This window comes from Manis javanica, chromosome X, assembly GCF_040802235.1.
Source record: "Manis javanica isolate MJ-LG chromosome X, MJ_LKY, whole genome shotgun sequence".
NCBI classification, from domain to species: Eukaryota; Metazoa; Chordata; class Mammalia; order Pholidota; family Manidae; genus Manis; species Manis javanica.
In genome coordinates this window covers 23,307,013-23,328,021 of record NC_133174.1, presented here as the reverse complement: position 1 = coordinate 23,328,021, position 21,009 = coordinate 23,307,013, and the positions used below count along the sequence as shown (strand labels likewise).

At 35.8% G+C, this 21,009-nt stretch overlaps 1 protein-coding gene across 6 annotated transcripts in view; it reads right to left on the bottom strand.

Moving 5' to 3' along the window:
* Nucleotides 1–9,763: 9,763 nt before the first annotated feature.
* GK (glycerol kinase) overlaps nt 9,764–21,009 on the bottom strand; it is a 71,367-nt gene continuing 60,121 nt past the window's right edge. For 5 of the 6 annotated variants that reach the window (XM_036992160.2, XM_036992161.2, XM_017640996.3 and 2 more), the window contains 6 exons: nt 20,737–20,821; nt 20,105–20,225; nt 19,864–20,007; nt 17,004–17,084; nt 13,571–13,657; nt 9,764–11,746 (listed from right to left, as the gene is read on the bottom strand). In XM_036992160.2, coding sequence (XP_036848055.1) covers nt 11,736–11,746; nt 13,571–13,657; nt 17,004–17,084; nt 19,864–20,007; nt 20,105–20,225; nt 20,737–20,821 — 529 coding nt within the window. In that variant the 3' untranslated portion in view covers nt 9,764–11,735. The remainder of the gene's footprint in view (nt 11,747–13,570; nt 13,658–17,003; nt 17,085–19,863; nt 20,008–20,104; nt 20,226–20,736; nt 20,822–21,009) is intronic. The other variant, XM_036992163.2, reaches the window with a different exon arrangement.

The window sequence follows — 21,009 nt, the reverse complement described above, 5'->3', positions numbered from 1 at the left end:
TCAGGCAAACAACAGTGAGAATAAAGCAGGGGTTGCAGTACTAATATCAGACAAAATAGACTTCAAAACAAAGAAAGTAACAAGAGATAAAGAAGGATACTACATAATGATAAAGGGCTCAGTCCAACAAGAGGATATAACCATTCTAAATATATATGCACCCAATACAGGAGCACCAGCATATGTGAAGCAAATACCAACAGAACTAAAGAGGGAAATAGACTGCAATGCATTCATTGTGGGAGAGTTCAACACACCACTCACCCCAAAGGATAGATCCACCAGGCAGAAAATAAGTAAAGACACACAGGCACTGAACAACACACTAGAACAGATGGACCTAATAGACATCTATAGAACTCTACACCCAAAAGCAACAGGATATACATTCTTCTCAAGTGCACATGGAACATTCTCCAGAATAGACCACATACTAGCTCACAAAAAGAGCCTCAGTAAATTCCAAAATAATTGAAATTCTACCAACCAATTTTTCAGACCACAAAGGTATGAAAGTAGAAATAAATTCTACAAAGAAAACAAAAAGGCTCACAAACACATGGAGGCTTAACAACATGCTACTAAATAATCAATGGATCAATGAACAAATCCAAATAGAGATCAAGGAATATATAGAAACAAATGACAACAACAACACTAAGCCCCAACTTCTGTGGGATGCAGCGAAAGCAGTCTTAAGAGGAAAGTATATAGCGATCCAGGCACACTTGAAGAAGGAAGAACAATCCCAAATGAATAGTCTAACATCACAATTATTAAAACTGGAAAAAGAAGAACAAATGAGGCCTAAAGTCAGCAGAAGGAGGGACATAATAAAGATCAGAGAAGAAATAAACAAAATTGAGAAGAATAAAACAATAGCAAAAATCAACGAAACCAAGAGCTGGTTCTTTGAGAAAATAAACAAAATAGATAAGCCTCTAGCCCAACTTATTAAGAGAAAAAGAGAGTCAACACAAATCAACATAATCAGAAATGAGAATGGAAAAATCACGACAGACTCCACAGAAATACAAAGAATTATTAAAGACTACTATGAAAACCTATATGCCAACAAGCTGGAAAACCTAGAAGAAATGGACAACTTCCTAGAAAAATACAACCTCCCAAGACTGACCAAGGAAGAAACACAAAAGTTAAACAAACCAATTACGAGCAAAGAAATTGAAACAGTAATCAAAAAACTACCCAAGAACAAAACCCCGGGGCCAGACGGATTTACCTCGGAATTTTATCACACACACAGAGAAAACATAATACCCATTCTCCTTAAAGTGTTCCACAAAATAGAAGAAGAGGGAATACTCCCAAACTCATTCTATGAGGCCAACATCACCCTAATACCAAAACCAGGCAAAGACCCCACCAAAAAAGAAAATTACAGACCAATATCCCTGATGAATGTAGATGCAAAAATACTCAATAAAATATTAGCAAACAGAATTCAACAGTATATCAAAAGGATCATACACCATGACCAAGTGGGGTTCATCCCAGGGATGCAAGGATGGTACAAGATTCGAAAATCCGTCAACATCATCCACCACATCAACAAAAGGAAAGACAAAAACCACATGATCATCTCCATAGATGCTGAAAAAGCATTTGACAAAATTCAACATCCATTCATGATAAAAACTCTCAGCAAAATGGGAATAGAGGGCAAGTACCTCAACATAATAAAGGCCATATATGATAAACCCACAGCCAGCATTATACTGAACAGCAAGAAGCTGAAAGCATTTTCTCTGAGATTGGGAACCAGACAGGGATGCCCACTCTCCCCACTGCTATTTAACATAGTACTGGAGGTCCTAGCCACGGCAATCAGACAAAACAAAGAAATACAAGGAATCCAGATTGGTAAAGAAGAAGTTAAACTGTCACTATTTGCAGATGATATGATACTGTACATAAAAAACCCTAAAGACTCCACTCCAAAACTACTAGAACTGATATCGGAATACAGCAAAGTTGCAGGATACAAAATTAACACACAGAAATCTGTAGCTTTCCTATACACTAACAACGAATCAATAGAAAGAGAAATCAGGAAAACAATTCCATTCACCATTGCATCAAAAAGAATAAAATACCTAGGAATAAACCTAACCAAAGAAGTGAAAGACTTATACTCTGAAAACTACAAGTCACTCTTAAGAGAAATTAAAGGGGACACTAATAAATGGAAATTCATCCCATGCTCATGGCTAGGAAGAATTAATATCGTCAAAATGGCCATCCTGCCCAAAGCAATATACAGATTTGATGCAATCCCTCTCAAATTACCAGCAACATTCTTCAATGAATTGGAACAAATAATTCAAACATTCATATGGAAACACCAAAGACCCCGAATAGCCAAAGCAATCCTGAAAAAGAAGAATAAAGTAGGGGGGATCTCACTCCCCAACTTCAAGCTCTACTACAAAGCCATAGTAATCAAGACAATTTGGTACTGGCACAAGAACAGAGCCACAGACCAGTGGAACAGATTAGAGACCCCAGAAATTAACCCAAACATATATGGTCAATTAATATTTGATAAAGGAGCCATGGACATACAATGGCAAAATGACAGTCTCTTCAACAGATGGTGCTGGCAAAACTGGACAGCTACATGTAGGAGAATGAAACTGGACCATTGTCTAACCCCATATACGAAGGTAAACTCAAAATGGATCAAAGACCTGAATGTAAGTCATGAAACCATTAAACTCTTGGAAAAAAACATAGGCAAAAACCTCTTAGACATAAACATGAGTGACCTCTTCTTGAACATATCTCCCCAGGAAAGGAAAACAACAGCAAAAATGAGCAAGTGGGACTACATTAAGCTGAAAAGCTTCTGTACAGCGAAAGACACCATCAATAGAACAAAAAGAACCCTACAGTATGGGAGAATATATTTGAAAATGACAGATCCGATAAAGGCTTGAAGTCCAGAATATATAAAGAGCTCACACGCCTCAACAAACAAAAAACAAATAACCCAATTAAAAAATGGGCAGAGGAACTGAACAGACAGTTCTCTAAAAAAGAAATACAGATGGCCAAGAGACACATGAAAAGATGCTCCACATCGTTAATTATCAGAGAAATGCAAATTAAAACTACAATGAGGTATCACCTCACACCAGTAAGGATAGCTGCCATCCAAAAAACAAACAACAACAAATGTTGGCGAGGCTGTGGAGAAAGGGGAACCCTCCTACACTGCTGGTTGGAATGTAAATTAGTTCAACCATTGTGGAAAGCAGTATGGAGGTTCATCAAAATGCTCAAAACAGACCTACCATTTGACCCAGGAATTCCACTCCTAGGAATTTACCCTAAGAACGCAGCAATCAAGTTTCAGAAAGACAGATGCACCCCTATGTTTATCACAGCACTATTTACAATAGCCAAGAATTGGAAGCAACCTAAATGTCCATCTGTAGATGAATGGATAAAGAAGATGTGGTACATATACACAATGGAATACTACTCAGCCATAAGAAGTGGAAAAATCCAACCATTTGCAGCAACATGGATGGAGCTGGAGAGAATTATGCTCAGTGAAATAAGCCAAGCGGAGAAAGAGAAATACCAAATGATTTCACTCATCTGAGGAGTATAGGAACAAAGGAAAAACTGAAGGAACAAAACAGCAGCAGAGTTACAGAACCCAAAAATGGACTAACAGGTACCAAAGGGAAAGGAACTGGGGAGGATGGGTGGGCAGGGAGGGATAAGGGGGGGAAGAAGAAGGGGGGTATTAAGATTAGCATGCATGGGGGGGAGGGAGAAAGGGGAGGGTGGGCTGCACAACACAGAGAGGACAAGTAGTGACTCTACAACATTTTGCTAAGCTGATGGACAGTAACCGTAATGTGGTTGTTAGGGGGGACCTGATATAGGGGAAAGCATAGTAAACATAGTATTCTTCATGTAAGTGTAGATTAAAGATTAAAAAAAAAAGAAAAAAAAAGAAAGAAAGAAAGAAAAGGGGGATTACTCCTTGATAGGATAAAACTATTGGTAAATCAAAGATCAACGCATGCTTTAAATATCCTTAATGTTGATCACTTAAAGGGTGTCAGATGATCAGCTATGGAGGTACTCTTTTCTGATAATATTCCTTTCTCTTAATTAAAAAAAAAAAAAAGCAGTTACTGTGTGCTGACCTCCAATGAGTTCTGCACAGTGGTATAGAGGGCATGTCAAAGTGTGGGCAAAGGGTCTGTTTGTTTCTATGCAGAAGATCAAGGCCTAGCTTGGATACCCAGAAAATGAACTAAATACGATATGAGGAGGAGCTTCCGGCATCAGCACTCTCTGGAGGACTTGTGCCAGGGGGATGATCATCAAAAAGCCTCCACAGGGATCCGGACGATGCTGCGGTTGTGGCTGCATCCAGCCCACCGTCTCCTGGACTTGCCATAGGAATGAGGAGGGAGATGTCTAGGCTGGCATGTGCATACAGTGAGACAACGAATTTGACCGGATCTGTACTGTTGGAACTCAACCAGGAGTTGGGAGGGGTGCAAGTTGTAGCACTCCAAAATCTCATGACTATAGACTATCTACGGTTAAAAGAACATATGGGATGTGAACAGATCCCAGAAATGGGCTGCTTTAATTTGTCTGATGGTTCAAGTACAGTTGGACAATATCCATCATATCATAGATAAATTTTCACAAATGCCTAGGGTGCCTAAATGGTTTTCTTGGCTTCACTGGAGATGGATGGTAATTATAGATTTGCTTTGTTTATGTCACCGTATTCCTATTATGTTAATATGTGTGTGCAAATTAGTTAGTAGTTTAAAACCTATACATACTTAAGGTACTATACAAGAAGATATGTCAAAGAAATAATCCTCCCATGTTTCCTTCATATGCTACATCTATAGCTTTTCTTCTTCCTTCCTAATTACAACCCTTAAATAGAATTCGTGCCTCATATCGAATTTACCGAGTATCATAATTCCTCCAGGTGGTAAAGATACCTCGAGACAAGTGCTGGGCATAGAAGCCACAGGGCATAAATCTGCAAAGAAGTAAAAAGCTAACCTTTGCAAACAATATGGCTTCTCTCTCACTTACCAACTTTACATTTCCCTGTATGGCCCCGGAAGATGACTGGTTAGCCAGAGACGGGTAAGATTCCTCAAGGGAGGAACAACCTAAGACAGGCACAGTCGCAGGGGGGCCATCAGGTGAGAATTTGGGGATCAACAGAGGTGAGGCTCAGATCCTCAGCCCCCCTGCTTTGAGAGAAATCTTCTGCATCCGTGGATGTCTTGCTGCCCTTGTCTAGCCTGGATTAATACTTAGTCCATAGGCACACACCTGATCATCTGATCATCTACATTTGCCTTCTTACAGCACTAAACTATGTTTTCTACCTTTATCTTGCATCTACCTACCACTTCAGCATTTTATTAAAAATAAAAATAATAATAATAATAGGAGAAATGTGGGATCAACATATAAATCAAGTACAAAAATCAAACGAATATTCATATTTGACCTGATTGTTTATAGGTCATAATGCATGATCAAAACTGAAAGTTTCTGTGATGACTGCCCTTGTACTGTTCACCATGTAAGAACTTATTCACTATGTAAGAATTCGTTCACCATGTAAGAACTTGTTCGTTATGCTTCAGAAGATTGGAGACTGACGAGAATTAGGCTTGAGATGGATTAATGATTGTACATTGAGCGTTGACCCCCCTATACTGAATTTTATTGTTGTTAACAACCATTTGATCAATAAATATGAGAGATACCCTCTAAAAAAAAAACAAAAAAACTCATCAAATGTAAAAAAAAAAAAAATCAAATGAATATTCATATTTGACCTGATTGTTTATAGTTCATAATGCGTGATCAAAACCGAAAGCTTCTGTGATGAATGCCCTTGTACTGTTCACCATGTAAGAACTTATTCACTATGTAAGAATTCGTTCACCATGTAAGAACTTGTTCATTATGCTTCAGAAGATTGGAGACTGTTGAGAACTAGGCTTGGGGTTGATTAATGATTGTACATTGAGTCCCTTATACAGAATTTTATTGTTGTTAACAACCATTTGATCAATAAATATGAGAGATGCCCTCTCAAAAAAAATAAAAATAAAATAAAATAAAAATACTTTATTGCTGAAAAATGTTAACCATCTGAACTTTCAGCAAGTAGTAATCACTGATCACAGCTCATCACTACAAATACAATGAAAAAGTTTGGAATACTGTGAGAATTACCACAACGTGACACAGACACAAAGTGAGCAGATACTATGGAAAAATGGCACCGACAGACTTGCTCCATGCAGTTTGTTGCCACAAACCCTCAATTTGTAACAAAAAGCGTATCTGCAAAGCACAACAAAGCAAGGGGCAATAAAAAGAGGTATGCCTATATTTTTACTGGACAGACCATGAAAACCCTGGGAAGGGAATGGAAGTCCAGATCTTCTGTTTCACCATAGTCTTTTATGTGTAAGTGACTAAAGCATTTTTAGTACTTCCAATATTAAATCCTTGAAAGACAATGATCTAAAGTGGAATAAAAAGGAGTCAAATTTACTAATCTCCATATTTCAAAGAATAGATAAAAGTCATTTCCTTCAGAGGGCTCATTTCAGGGATTATAAGCTCACATGCCATCAGGGACTGGTCGTATATGTTTATTTTACATAATTGCAAATTAAAAATAATTTTATTGTCTTAATCAATAAAATTTGGCCCATGGGTTACTAACTTATGACATCTGAATTTTAAAAATCACATTCTTTATTGAGATATAGTTCATATACCGCAAATGCACCCCTTTAAAGTGTATGATTCAGTGGTTTCTAGCACATCCACAAAGGTGTGTGACCATCACCAATACAATTCCAGAACATTTCATCACCCCAAAAGAAACCCCATACCCATCATCAGTTGCTTCCTATTCCTCCTCCCAGACTCTGGCAGCCACTAGTCTACTTTCCATCTTTATGGATTTGTCTACTCTGGATATTTCATATGAATGGACTCATACAAAATATGGCTTTTTGTGTGTGGCTTTTTTCCCTGTGCATAGTTTTCAAGGTTCAGCCCTGGTGTAGCCTACATCAGTACTTTATTCATTTTTATAGCTGAATACTTTTCCATTGTATGGGTTAACACCTCTTGTATATCCATTCATCAATCAATAAATATTGGGGTTGTTTTCTCTTTGGGGCTGTTATGAATAATGCTGACATGAACATTCATGTACAATGACCTCTGAATTTAAGTTAAAAAAATTAAAATTAGTTTTGTAGTTCTTATGTTAATATGGCTCAATATTATACATACTAACAATTAATATGGTTCATATATAGATACAGTGAGAAGTTTTTTCCCACCCCTTTCTCCCACATGCCTGATTGTCACTGCTTTCTGTCCCAGTAAGTGAGCACTTGTAACAGCTTCTTAAGTGTCCTTCCAGCATAGGCAAATGTCCTAGGTTTCTGTCTCTTTTTTTTTAAGTAGAAAGGTAGCACCCTGCACTCTCTTGCACCTTGCTTTTTCACTTGTCTTGGGTATGTTTCCATATGTTTCTAGGCAGAGTCCTTATTCTTCTCTAAAGCTACACATTTTCTAGTATTTGGCTGAACCGCAGTATATTTAACCACTTTCCCTTTGATGGATGTTTTGGTGATGATTTAAAATGATTTGGTATTTATGAAATCTACTTGTAAACTAGTCATACAGTAATAAGCAACTGATGAGAGACAAAACCAGGTTTAATAATGAAGAACAGAAGCTCCATAACTTTAATACTAAACAGGAAAATTTCAAAAGGCTTGAGGCTGCTTTTCAAAATAAAATATTGTCGTCCTCTCAACTATTATGCTGTCAGATAGAACTAGTTATCTGAAATAGGAGGAAAACTGGCAAATACAGATTATGGTCTGGTTGAGCAACTTGTTTTTAACCTATCTTTTGCTTCTCAGAACAGTTATCTTTCTCATCCCCAATTTAATTTAATGGGTCATTTTCACTAAATCTGATGACAGGGAAATCTCAGGAAATACTTGTGAGAGTTTTCTGTCTATGGCATTTAGCACATCTTTTATTTTGTCGTAAGACCAGAATTAAGATATGCACCTATAAAGTTTAGACCAAACAGCAATCAAGTTGGCTTACAAAGTCACTCAGTTTTCTACTAATTGTCTATTATGTGACCTTATAAAAGTTGTTAGGTTGCAAGAACAACAGATCAAGTCAACTTCATTATCAGTTAAAACAAACTATTAAAAAATTAGTTAAAAAATAAATTTTGGAACCATTGTACACTGCTGTTGGGAATGTAGAATGGTGCAGCCACTATAGAAAACAGTGTGGTGATTCCCCCCAGATCAGAAACAGAACTACCCTATGGTCCAGCAATGCCACTCTGGGTACATATCCAAAGTATGTGAAATCAGGATCTCATTGAGCTCTCTGCACTCCCATGCTCACTGCAGCATTAGCCACAACAGCAGAGATGTGAAAACAACCCAGTTGTCCACTGACAGATGAATGAATAAAGAAAATGTGGTATATACATGCAATGAAATATTCTTCAGGTTTAAAAAAGGAAATCCTGCCATTTGTGACAACATCACTGTTCCTGGAAGACATCATGACAGACATAGAAAGACAAATAGAGCGTGATCTCACTTATGTATGGAATCTAAAAAAGCCGAACTCATAGAAACAGAGAGTAGAGTGGTGGTTACCAGGGTTTGGGGGAGGGTGAAATGGGTAGTTTTTTTCAATGGGTATAAGTTACAGTTATACGAGATGAATAAATAACATAAGATGAATAAGCTGCAGAGATCTGTACAACACAGTGCCTATACTTAAAGATACAGCACCACGCACTTCAAAATATGTTACAGATCTCATTTTCATGCCCACCCCAACCTGGCCACCACACACACAAAATGCAAAGGGACACAAGGAAACTTTTGGAGGTGATGGATATGTTTATTACCGTTATTGTAATAAACATTGTAATGGTATCATGGCTGCATGTGTATGTCCAGACTCATCAAACTGTATACATTAAATGTGTACAGTTTTCTGTATATCAATTACACCTTATTAAAACTGTAAAAAATAAATTGTATACTTCTATTTACTGTTAGGTTGGCACTGTGAGGCAAATACAACTTTCTCTGCTGTCAATGCCATTAGGTTTTGTGCTATGACATCTTTGGTTTGGTGGTTTCTCCTAAACAGCTATCATTCTGCATTCCCATGATATAAAACACCCAAAACCCAAACAACTGAGCTTTGAGCACCTCAGAAGAAACACACTAAAAAGTTCTAAGTTATCATTATAGGAGCAAAGATGCATTACTTATTTTACTGACCAGAGAACAATTGAGGTGCTGACTATCCAGTTGAGAGAACAATGGTTTGACTCCACCGACTAACCCAGGTAGAAACTGAAGCACAAAATGAAACCAGTAGATGGTCACGGTTAGCCATGCGAGAGCCTATTGATAATGGTTGCTGACCTCACCAGGATATGTTCTGGATGCTGAGATGGGGAAGTGAAGTCTTTTCTAACAGAATGATTAAGGGGCTCATCACTCGAAACTACGTCTTCGGCTGGAGGTTAATTCTTCAGAGTCTGCCTGATGAATGGCTAACAGCTGAGTTTCACGTTTCCTGAAACGCCTTTCTTAATTTAACTTTGATCTAAGTTCTATCTGTAAATGAGAAATGCAAGTAAGAATGAGGGGTCAATTTATTTTAAGTAAACTTACCATTATATATCAATGTGTACAGTTTCAAACATTTATAAATACTGCAATTTATAGAAAAATTAACTACCTTTAAAAGTATTTGAACAGTGATTTTTCACAATATTTACAATGAACCCAACCTCCCTTTGTAGACATCGTTATGTTCAAAACTTTTCTCAATATCTTTCTTTAATATTTATTCACTCAAGTGGCAGCTCCATCAATAAAACCCAATAGATTCAATAATTTAGAAACAGTCTTATCAGAACTGCAAATGCAAGCCACCATTAATTACAAACAAACCTTACATGTTAATATATAAATATTTCCCCATTCTCAGCACTGACTGAAAAAATAATTAGGAGGCAGTATTTTCTTATTTGTAGTAAACAAATTAACTTTAAGGTATTTTTAAATTGACATTAAGAAGCTAGATTATGTAAGTTTGTAAACTCATAATACTAAATATTTTGAGAAATTCTTGAAGCCATTTCTAAGAGTAAGCCCTTTTTCAGTGGAAATATGACAGTAAGCAGAGGTAATTGTCATCCCCAACAGAAATTATAATTGCTTATCAGCAACTGATAACTATTTGGATGGAAAGAGACTCTCAGCTTTATTCTTAACGTTTTTTCCTTTTTAACCTTTTTTTAACATCCCCTCAAAAGGATTCCAAATATGTCTAAAATTGTGTCAAAGGAAAATATGTTTATATAGATTAGTACTATGTTTGAAAACAACATTTACAGTAGTGTTCCACAGTATTTTTTCTTTTCTTTTAGCATATATCCAGCTGAAATGAACAAAAAGATAAGGTATAAGAAATATAGTTGAAGTCACAATAAAGTACATTTCCTTTTTTTGACATAGGACATATATTTAAATTTTAAATGTTGGCTCTTTAAGAAAAAGTTTTTCCTTTTAATAATATGCATAACCACTGCCCAAAAATGTACACAGTGTTTTCCTCAAAGTATTTATACACATAAGTGGTCCAGTTAAGACCAGCCCCATTATAACCTACTGAATATACTGTGCTCTTAATTTATAAAGGGGCTACCCTCAGTATATAAAATATATAGGCATGTATGCTATAGATACAAGGTAAGAAATATAAAAAGGAGATGAAAAGAAAAAAAAATTAAGTGTCCTTCCCTATAAGATCCAGACAGAAATTCAGTGTAGTGAGACCATGTAAAATGTACTCTTCATTTATAAAGGGGCTACCCTCAGTATATAAAATGTATCAGGCATCTGTGTTATACATACAAAGTAAAAAACATAAAAAGGAAAGATGAAAAGTAAAAGGAAACAGTGTACTTCCTTGTAAGATCCAGATAGCAATTCACAGTGTAATTAGTGAGACCATGTAAAATACTGAAGAATTTCAGTATTAGCGAATCCTTTTCAGAAAAAAAATCTAAGGTATGACAGCACTAAATTTCCATATTAAGAATTTAACAGGTTTCCCTTTAAACATTCAGTGATGCGTGGTCTCGCTAATAGGCAGAAAAAAGACTTTTAGGGGTCCGTGAAAAAGAAAAACAAAAATTCGCTCATTTTAGCCTCTTAATCAAGTGTGTGTAGTACAGAGAATCAAATCCTGGCCCATCAGCATCTGAATATGTTTGATGAAAGATTCCAACGGACAGGATCTGAATTCTTCCTACATCTTAGAGGGAATGGGGCAGGAAGTGATGGCACAGGAGGGGTCAACCCCAAAGGTGGCTGGTCTGTTCTTAACTGTTGATGTTAAAAAACACACCAAATGTTCTACAGCATTCTTTCTGCTGCATTTTCTTTATTTCAAGCCACAGGTCTACTGGAGGGTCATGCAGCAAGTGGCTTATAAATAAAATCAGAGTCTATGAGTAGTGTCATCACATTAGGAGACAATTGCTGGGTTCTCTCATTAAGTAAAGAGCTTGCATCTTTGGAATCCATGAGTCGAATTATTTATGGAATACCTAAAATGGGGGACAAAAACCATATATGTCAATATAATGTATATGCAATTCACAAGTTAAAGCAATGAAGATTATTCAATCATTTATTGAGCTAGAAATTCTGTTTTCTAAATATTGCTTCACAGTTAAAATGCAACAAATATAATGGGTCCAATTACAAAATTAGCAAATACTAACACTGTTGCTAATTGTTTACCAAGACAAGCAATTCCCACTGTTCTCCTATCTCAGCATATGTTGCCAAGAGAGAACCTAAAGAGATAACCATACGCATTTTGGAACTCTAGGAATTTGGACACTTAATGCATCCTTTAGCTTAGAGATATGCTACATGTCTCAATTTTCACAGAGACGTCCTTTTCACCCTGTTATGGTACCAAAGGGGAAACAGAAAAAAAAAATCAGTGAACATATTCAGCTGCAATGCCTTTATCTTCCCTTTTCCAGATCATCACTATGCAGCCAAAAACCTCAGGATAATGAAAAAAGTAATAGAATTTTTCCTAAAAGAGCACATAAGTTTCTTTATAAGCTTACTAAATTACAGTTTATAAGCTTTATAAACTTGTAAATTACAGTTCTTCTGGGCAATATTTGGACTGTTCTACCAAGCATTCCCGAGAAGCAAAAAGAAAACAGACATCAGTTAATTCTGTATAGATTTATGTATACAGAAACCCTTTGTAAGGTGGAAAGCTCTAATACCAACATAAGGCATTGTGACTAGGGAAGCAAAAGACTTGAAGAAGTTTACCTTGAATATGAAGAATACAGAATAAGGTAATCTAGATTCACGTTCTCATGCATGCAACCCACATTTTCTCATTAATTAAAAGAGAATCTAATGTTCTACTGACGTAAATAATTTTCATTCCATATTTTTATATATATAGCAAAATGAACAGATGATGCCAAACTGAATTAAGGCTCGTCAGAGAAATATCTACAGATATTCCCCCCATATCAATAAAGTTTAAATTTTGCATTGTAAAGCTAGGGCATCATCTAATTAATTAAGATAAATAATTTAACTCTTTCCCTAACAATGAAGATTTTTTAAATGTTTTACTTTCTTGGCAACATATGAAACAAGTCATTTCCATTTGAGCCATTAATTTGAAGAAAAACTGAGCTATCATTAGGAACAGCTTCCAAAAATGATTAATTATAGTTGAAGTAACTCAAGTCATACAATGTATTTCACAACATGCTGAACAATTTTACTTTTAAAAGAATCTTCAGAAGTTCATATGCAAAAATAGTCATTCAGTTTTAATTTCAACTCCAATTTATTTAAGCATTAATTTAAAAAACTTCAGTTCACTATTCTTATAACTAAATAAAAGTGAATATAACTTTTCCCCAGTTTTAGAGGTTTACAGAAACTCTGCTAACATAGTCTGGCTGAAATTCTTACCAGAGTGAAATAGTACACCTTGTATAGCAAGTATGAAAACCTTACGTATGTTTGAAAACCAATTTAATTAATGTCAAAAATTATACTTTAACTTTCATCTGTCACTCTGAACGTCCTTTCATTTAAGCATTAACAGTAACACTTTCACTTGTTTATTGCTCAGCTGACAGCAGAATTCAGTCCCTTAAAGAAATCATCACCTACTAAAAATAAAAGAGGTTGAGTAGAATCACAGTCCTTAATTCTGACTGCCCCCAAAGATTAATTGGTCTTACTAAATAGACCTTTAATAGATTTTCCAGGTTCCTAGACACAGGAAAAATGAAAAACACTGAAAACTTTGTGCTGAGTTATACACAAAAAATACATTAATGCTAACTAATAAAATTGTCTAAAGAGTAACTGACCTGAGATGTACTTTGCTCCGATTAACATTACCATGCTACTCACTATAAAAAAGCCCAAGGGTAGACTACAGAAGATACTAGGGTCACCTGTGGTCATCCAAGTAGAAGGGAATTCCAGTCAAGCAAACCAAAAGAGAGACACATAATTACAATATTTGTGTTAAGAATCACATGATAGCAAAACAAAATAAGTTATAAAAATAGTATATTCATAAAAGCTAGCAAAGAGTTATTACTTCAAATCAAAAATATAATCAATATTGAAGGCTTATGACAGCTAATGAACAGTACAGATAGCATGCCACAAGTAGTCAAGAACATAATACATGTAGACCAACATAAGCCTTCCACTGGCAAAGCCAAAGAGAGCTGATGGAAGAGACCTTGTAGGGAGGCTGTTGACTTTAGCTGTCTTGATTTTTCCCCAAAAGATACTAAATGAGCAAGTCAAATTCCCCCATAAGTCAAATTATAGATCCTTTGGCTATCAGAGAAGAGTTATATTTGTCTACTGAAAATGAATTTCAAACCGCATTTTTGCTCAAATATTGGTTTCGTTTCTTTCTTCAACAGAATTTGGTGTGAAATGAAAATGCACCTGACAATTAAAATACTGTAATTAAAAAAATAAATTGTATGAATCCACTTCTTTAAAAACTGCCTGATAACACGGTTGTTTTGGTATTTTCTAACTTGAATTCTCTTGGGATCCCTTACTTTAAGGAATATTCCTTATATGTGTGTATTTTATATATGTTTTCCTGGAATTTAAAAGTTATATATCTAGAATATTTAATACTCTTTCAAAGAGAAGTATATTTACAATTAATGCCCAAGAGTTAAGAAAATATAACCACTAGACAAGGGGCTTCACTGAAATGCAACTAGTTAAAGATTCACTGTGGGCATATTCTGAAATATAATAAGCTGATAAGAGTCATTTATTTGCTTTTTGGGGGAGAGAATTTTTTCCCTTTCACCGTGTATTTCTTTTTCCTTAGAAGGCAGATATTCATTAAAGAGGGATATGAACTATTTCCCCTATTTTACCACTGCTTATGTTATCTTTCACATAAAAGACAAAGTTTCTTTTTGCTTCCATATTTGTAGAGCCACATTTTAATTTGATTTTAGAAAAGGGAACATACTTTCTAGTTCTTTCAGAGCAACCCATCAGTTATGCTGAGTTACAGTAACTGACATCCTGATGTGGCTGCAGTGAGTTTTAGTTTGAGAAAAAGATCCTGAGGATTATCTGCATTCACAAGTCCTTAGTGATTTAGGTGGCATCTACTTACTGAAAATGTTTTCCTTCTGGTGATGATATAGTTATATATATATAATAATAAGTCATATGCTTATTATCTTATAGCTGTGCAATGCATTTTAAATCAAGTTTTTTACCTGTTTTCAAAATGTTGTTTTGGTGGGTTTGGAATACAAAACGAAGGAGTCATGATAAGCTCTCTCCAACAAATGAAATCTCCAATCACTTCTATAACATTTTAAACTCATATTGAATGTGTATTAAAAATCGTTTATGATGTATTCAGATATAGTTATGAGAAAATAAATATGACTACTTCAAAATTGGCCAGCTGCTTTGGAAGTTAGCTAGCTTAATATTTTTCCCATAAATTAAAGCAATTTAAAGAGAATAAGAGTTCAGGTAGCAATTCTCATCTCCTTTTAAGATGATTAAAGTGGGATTCTATCTGTTATTGTATAACTTATTGATGTATCATATAGTTGTGTCATATAGCTTCTACTGCTTAAGGAAATACAATTAGCATTTCACTAATTGAATATTTTATTCTGAGTTTATTATACAACTTAGAGACCCTCAAAACGTTATATATTTGGGTGCTTTTCATAAATCTAATCAGGAAACATTTTCAAATTTGGCATAAATCCACTACAGTCTAATTGAAACAAAAATAAAATTTGAAAAATCTAAATTAACTCTCAAAAAATCAGATTACTTCTATTAACAAATGCTGATAGTAGAAGCTAAAGAAATCATGTAATTTTCTTTCATCAACTTTTTCTTGACCTTTTAAATTCATTGACACTAAGGAATGCAAACAAAGGGAAAATGATCAATTGCTTTTGTGGGAATTTTGCAATTAAAGTTCTGTTGTCAACTGCTAGTAAAGAGAATTGTGTGTATGTGGGGGGGTGGCATTGAAGTGGAGGGAGGGACACAGACAAGACTGCACCATTTTTAAAAATCCAATTAGTCAAAGAAATCAGAAAACTCAATTTCTCACTAGCCATTAATTAAGGGCAACTAGAAAATAAATTAGGATGCACGTCTGTTATATCTTGCACAGCAACTGCCACTGAGCTAGAAAAATACTCATGGCTGAGAAGTTTAATTATGAAGGGTCTCAAAATTACAGCCTTAGCAAGAAAAGCTTTGCTACTATCTTGGAGCAGAAGCTGAGTCTTAGAACAAAAGACTTTGTTTTAAAAAAAAGGATTTAAGCATATTTAGGAGAAAAAATAAAAGCTTCATGTAGGAACATCCAGGACTAAAAATACAGATCATAGTCATCTGTGATGGTAGATATTTCCAGAAGCTTCTCCTAAAAGCCAGGTAGATTCAAAGTGGTTCTTTACTCACTTTGGGGTTGGAAGGAAGTTTATATTTAAATTTCATTTATAAACTCTCCTCCATTAAAGTATATGCTTTAATATATTATTGGCCATTGTTTCATTCATTATATTCCAAATCTTGCGTTTAGCAAAGAATTAAAATATTATGCCACATTAAAGGCATGTTTAAGGCTGTTAAAATACAAAGGCATATTAAAGGTGGCTTAAAGCTGTTTACAACAAAATGGATTACTTAGTGAATATCTTCCTACCTAAATGATTGAAAAAAGTTCTATTTTGTCCCAAGAGCATTTCCCAATCTATTATGACACTTGTAATTTACTATGTTTAGTATATTTCTTCCTCTCTGATTCCAAGGAATTCCCATAATGTACATTCACTAAAAACTTGAAATCAGCCTGGGAAGTAGTGAAATATATTCTGAAATTAATGAAGCTTTCTGTTGGTTCAGGTCTTGAAGACAGCCCCCCAAAAAGGTAAAGTAAGACACTAAGAGAAAGAAAGAAGACTCTAGTTGATTTTTTTTTCATTAAGAAGAAACTAGAAATAATTTTACTTTTAGAATACTAAGTTATCTATTAAGGACCAGAAATAAACTAATAAGGAAAGATATGGCAGGAGAGAGTTAAGCATGTGTATAAACCTGATAATTGACATTTTATGTCTCGAACTTAAAAGTGTTTTCAAAATGTTAGAAACTCTGTACAATAATGCTTTTCTTCAGAGCAGCCTTGCTAAGTATAAATGGTCAGATACTTAAATGAGCTATTTAACATACTAATACAAAGTGACAAAATAATAAAAACATTTTTACCACTTTCTGAAGACTGGGTTGTAACCCAGCCCATTGACTTCATCACAGCTTTCTTCCACGTAGAATAACGAATTTCACTTTCTAGAAACAGAAGGTAGGAAAAACACATATGAAGGGTAGTTTACTAAGATCTTCTAAGTATTGTACTTATGTTCCCTCAGCAGTCTTGACAAATTGTTACACGTATTAAACTGAAATGAGGCTTTATCAGGACTCAGATTTGGGAGAGTACAGTTGCTAGTGACTACCCATAACTGGGAGAGAAGCTTGCTTGGAAGTTGAAGGGGAAGTTCAGAATGGTCTTCAGGGTGAAAGGAGACTGGGAGATAGACTACATGTGAAGACCAAGTCATACACAAATAAGTGGTGATGAATTAGAAAGGGGAATCCCATTTTTAGAAATTTTTATTAAGGTACATCCAATAAAATGCATAAACATTCATACACAGCCTGATGAATTTTCACATGTGTATATACTCATGTAATCATCACCCAGATCAAGATATCAAACAAACATTCTAATTTTTTTCCTTCACCTGTTTCACCCATCTCCCTACTCACCCTCCCCTACTGTAACCACCAGTCTATTGTCTGTGTTGATGAGTCTATTTCTGTTTCACGTGTTTTGTTTTCTGAATTCCACATACAAGTGAGATTATGCCTTTGTTTGACTTATTTCACTTGGCATAATGCCCTTGAGATCCATCCATGTTGTCATGAAAGGCAAGACTCATTCTCATTTATGGCTGAATAATATTCCACCATGTATATGTACCACTCTTCTTTATCCATTCATCTATCAGTGGACACTTAGGTTGCGTCCATATCTTGGCTATTGTAGATAATGGTGCAATAAACATAGGGGTGCGTATATCTTTTCAAATTATTGATTTTTTTTCCTTCAGGTAAATGCCTAGAAGTGCAATTACTGGGTCATATGGTATTTCTGTTTTCTTCTTTTTGAGGAACCTCCATACTCTTTTCCATAGTAGCCGCACCAATTTGTGATCCCACCAACAGTGCATAAGGGTTCCATTTCTTTCACATCCTATCCAACACTTGTTATTTGATACTAGCCATTCTGACAGGTGTGAGGTTGTATGTCACGGTGGTTTTGATTTGCATTTCCCTGATGATTAGTGATGCTGAGCATATTTTCAGGTGTCTGTTGGCCATCTATATGTCTTCTTTGGAAATATGTGTATTTAGATTCTCTGCCCATTTCTTAATTGTATTATTTGTTTTTTGGTGTTGAGTTGTATAAGTTCTTTATATATTTTGAATATTGGCAAGGAAAACCCAACTGATCTGCTTTCTCTTTATAATGGAGAGAGCTTGGGTTATGGGGAGGGGTATTATCATATGCAAAACCTAGAAGAGTAATTATTTTTGGTCCAAAGGACTTAACAAGTATTGATTTCTCATAAGATTCAACTGTGTTCCTGGGAGACAGGATTTCTTGAAGGTGAAAATTCACAATACGACTAAACAAAAATGGGCACTGGTGCATCCACATACATGGTACTCCTTGCAATGATAATAAGCTACCCTTCCTGAAAGCCTCCCAGCCATTCCACAGCACCTGAAGCCTATAGCACTGGTGAGACACTGCTCAAGTATCACCTGCTTCTGTTCTGGCCCCGAACAAGGAAAAATGAAGATACAGGTATAAAACCTACATCTAGGTTCCCATTCATGAGTGTGCATGTGTGTGTGCATATGTGTATATGTGTGTGTGTGTTTTGTGGGGAGAGCGGAGGAGCTGGTGAAGGGAAGGACAACCGACACAACTGATCAACTCTGGGCAAAGGCCTTAAAAAATGGCAAAGGTGGCTCTCAGAAAACAGCAATCATTAAATATTTGTACAACTGCTTTGCTTTGACTGGGATTAGCATCTCAAGGCCAGATACTTGCTCTGAACATTCTCTGATTATTAAAAAGTTGATTTTTTTCAGAAGTAGAAAAATTTTTTTTTTTGCTTATTTTAGCCAATATTGCAAAAGTTAAAAATTACTTATAGACAATATCAGAATTTGAAGCACATTTCTACAACAAGGTACATGGTATACAGTCTGACTACAAAATTACCAGTTGCAACCCATTTTCTTGTATATGGAAAAGAATGAATAAAATTAAGAACCACTGGCATAGTCATCCAGAAAATTAAACAAAAATGCATTTGGAAGCTTATTTCCCAAAAGCCCCAAATCTGCTGATGATATTTTATACCTAGGTTTTTAAAAAGTTATAAAACTGAATTCAATATATAGAAAATCTTATTTTTATACTCAAATTTATTTCAATTTAAGAGCTGCATCACTATTTTAATAAAAGTGTCAGAGCTTGTGGCTTAGCTTAGTTTGTTAGGACAGTCAATCAGATATTTAATTCCCATTTATTGAAATTGTGGCTGTTTTGTCAGGATAGCCCAGCTGTGCTTAGAAGTTACCAGAATGTTCCTTAGCCCAGCTGATCAGGTCCTAAAATGGGTCACTGGCACCAAAGATGATCTGGTGTAGATATTCGGTGTTGGTAGCTGATATATCTTCCTTCTCACTTTTGAAAAAGGCTGAGCTAACTGACAGTGTTGCAGTGTTATCCTCCTATGTGAAACGTCTGTCAACAGTAGAAGTGAATGGTGAAAAAAAGAGTAATTTTAGAAGTTTCTTGTTTTACAAGGAACTATTTCTCTCATTCACCCTCAACCATTGTAGCCCAATGTGCTTAGCAGCCAATTCTGAATCAGTAGCATTTGATGTTTTACTTAATTCCTTGACTTATGATAAACAGAAGGACAGGCTCTCTCTCACTAAGGTCCTTTTCACAGTATACCATCAAAGTTTCATTCTTTAAATGTACCCTCAGCGTTGATCTGGGGTTCAAACCGCTCCATCGTGACAGCTGACAAGTCCTCGGGTTCAAGACTCCAAACGCCAACTCCTTCTGCAGCCCCTGCCGCCATGGCAGCTCCCAGGGCAGTTGTTTCCGGCATTGAGGGCTTCACTGAGGGCAGAGAGCTCCGTCAACATCTTTGCAGTTACAGTTTTTCCACAGGACACCTAACTCCTGCTGGAGTTTAAGGGAAGGAAGGCTTACTAACCTACTGGGATATACAGAATGTCTGCTTGCAGCTGCATAAGAATTTTATTGTTGGTCATTCCTCCGTCTACCTGTAAATGACTGAGCGGAATTCCACAGTCGCGGTTCATGGCATCCAAAATCTTAAAAAAGCCCAAGCAATGAATATAATTAAACTATTACTTCATAGTAGCATCTCTGAATATGGTAATCTACTTGAAAACCCTCCAGAGCTTCCCAAAGCCCACAGAATAAAATCTGGACTTCTTTTTCTGGTTTCTCAAGAAAGGTTAAACCTTCCTTGATCAGGTCACCATCAACGTTTTCTCTCACATCCCTGCACTCACCCTTATAACCAGCCAAGCTAAACAGCTCTGCTTTTGCACCCCGGTTTCCTGCCCTGATGCCTGTGTTTGTGCTATTCCCTTTGCCTAACATGTACCATTCGGCATCCCCCCAACTGGAAAATGCCTAGCCCCTGGCAGGTAACAGGAACTTAGGAGGTAATGACAGCTGGAAAAAGAACAAAAACTTAATTTTTGTTTAAGGCTTGATTTTTGATGAAGTATTTAATAAATTTCCAACATTAATATGGAATTCTTTTAAGAGTCACAAAAGCAGATTAAGTACAAAAGAAAGGCCCATATTTATTACCTCTCGGGTTTGGAAACAAACAGCTTCTAATGCAGCAAAAGCAATATGGCACTTATTGGTGAACTGAGTGAGCCCACAGATGATCCTACAGATAGACATAAAGGTTTTTAAGATTACAGTAGAATAAATGAGTCATCAATCAGGAATGTCCTGAATATGATGTAAAAGGTTGAATTTAGTAGACAGAAATGTGCAGGGGGGAAAATGGACATTAAAAATAAAAATGGACATAAACATTAAGCAGCTTAGAAAGTCCTTATCATCCACAATCCT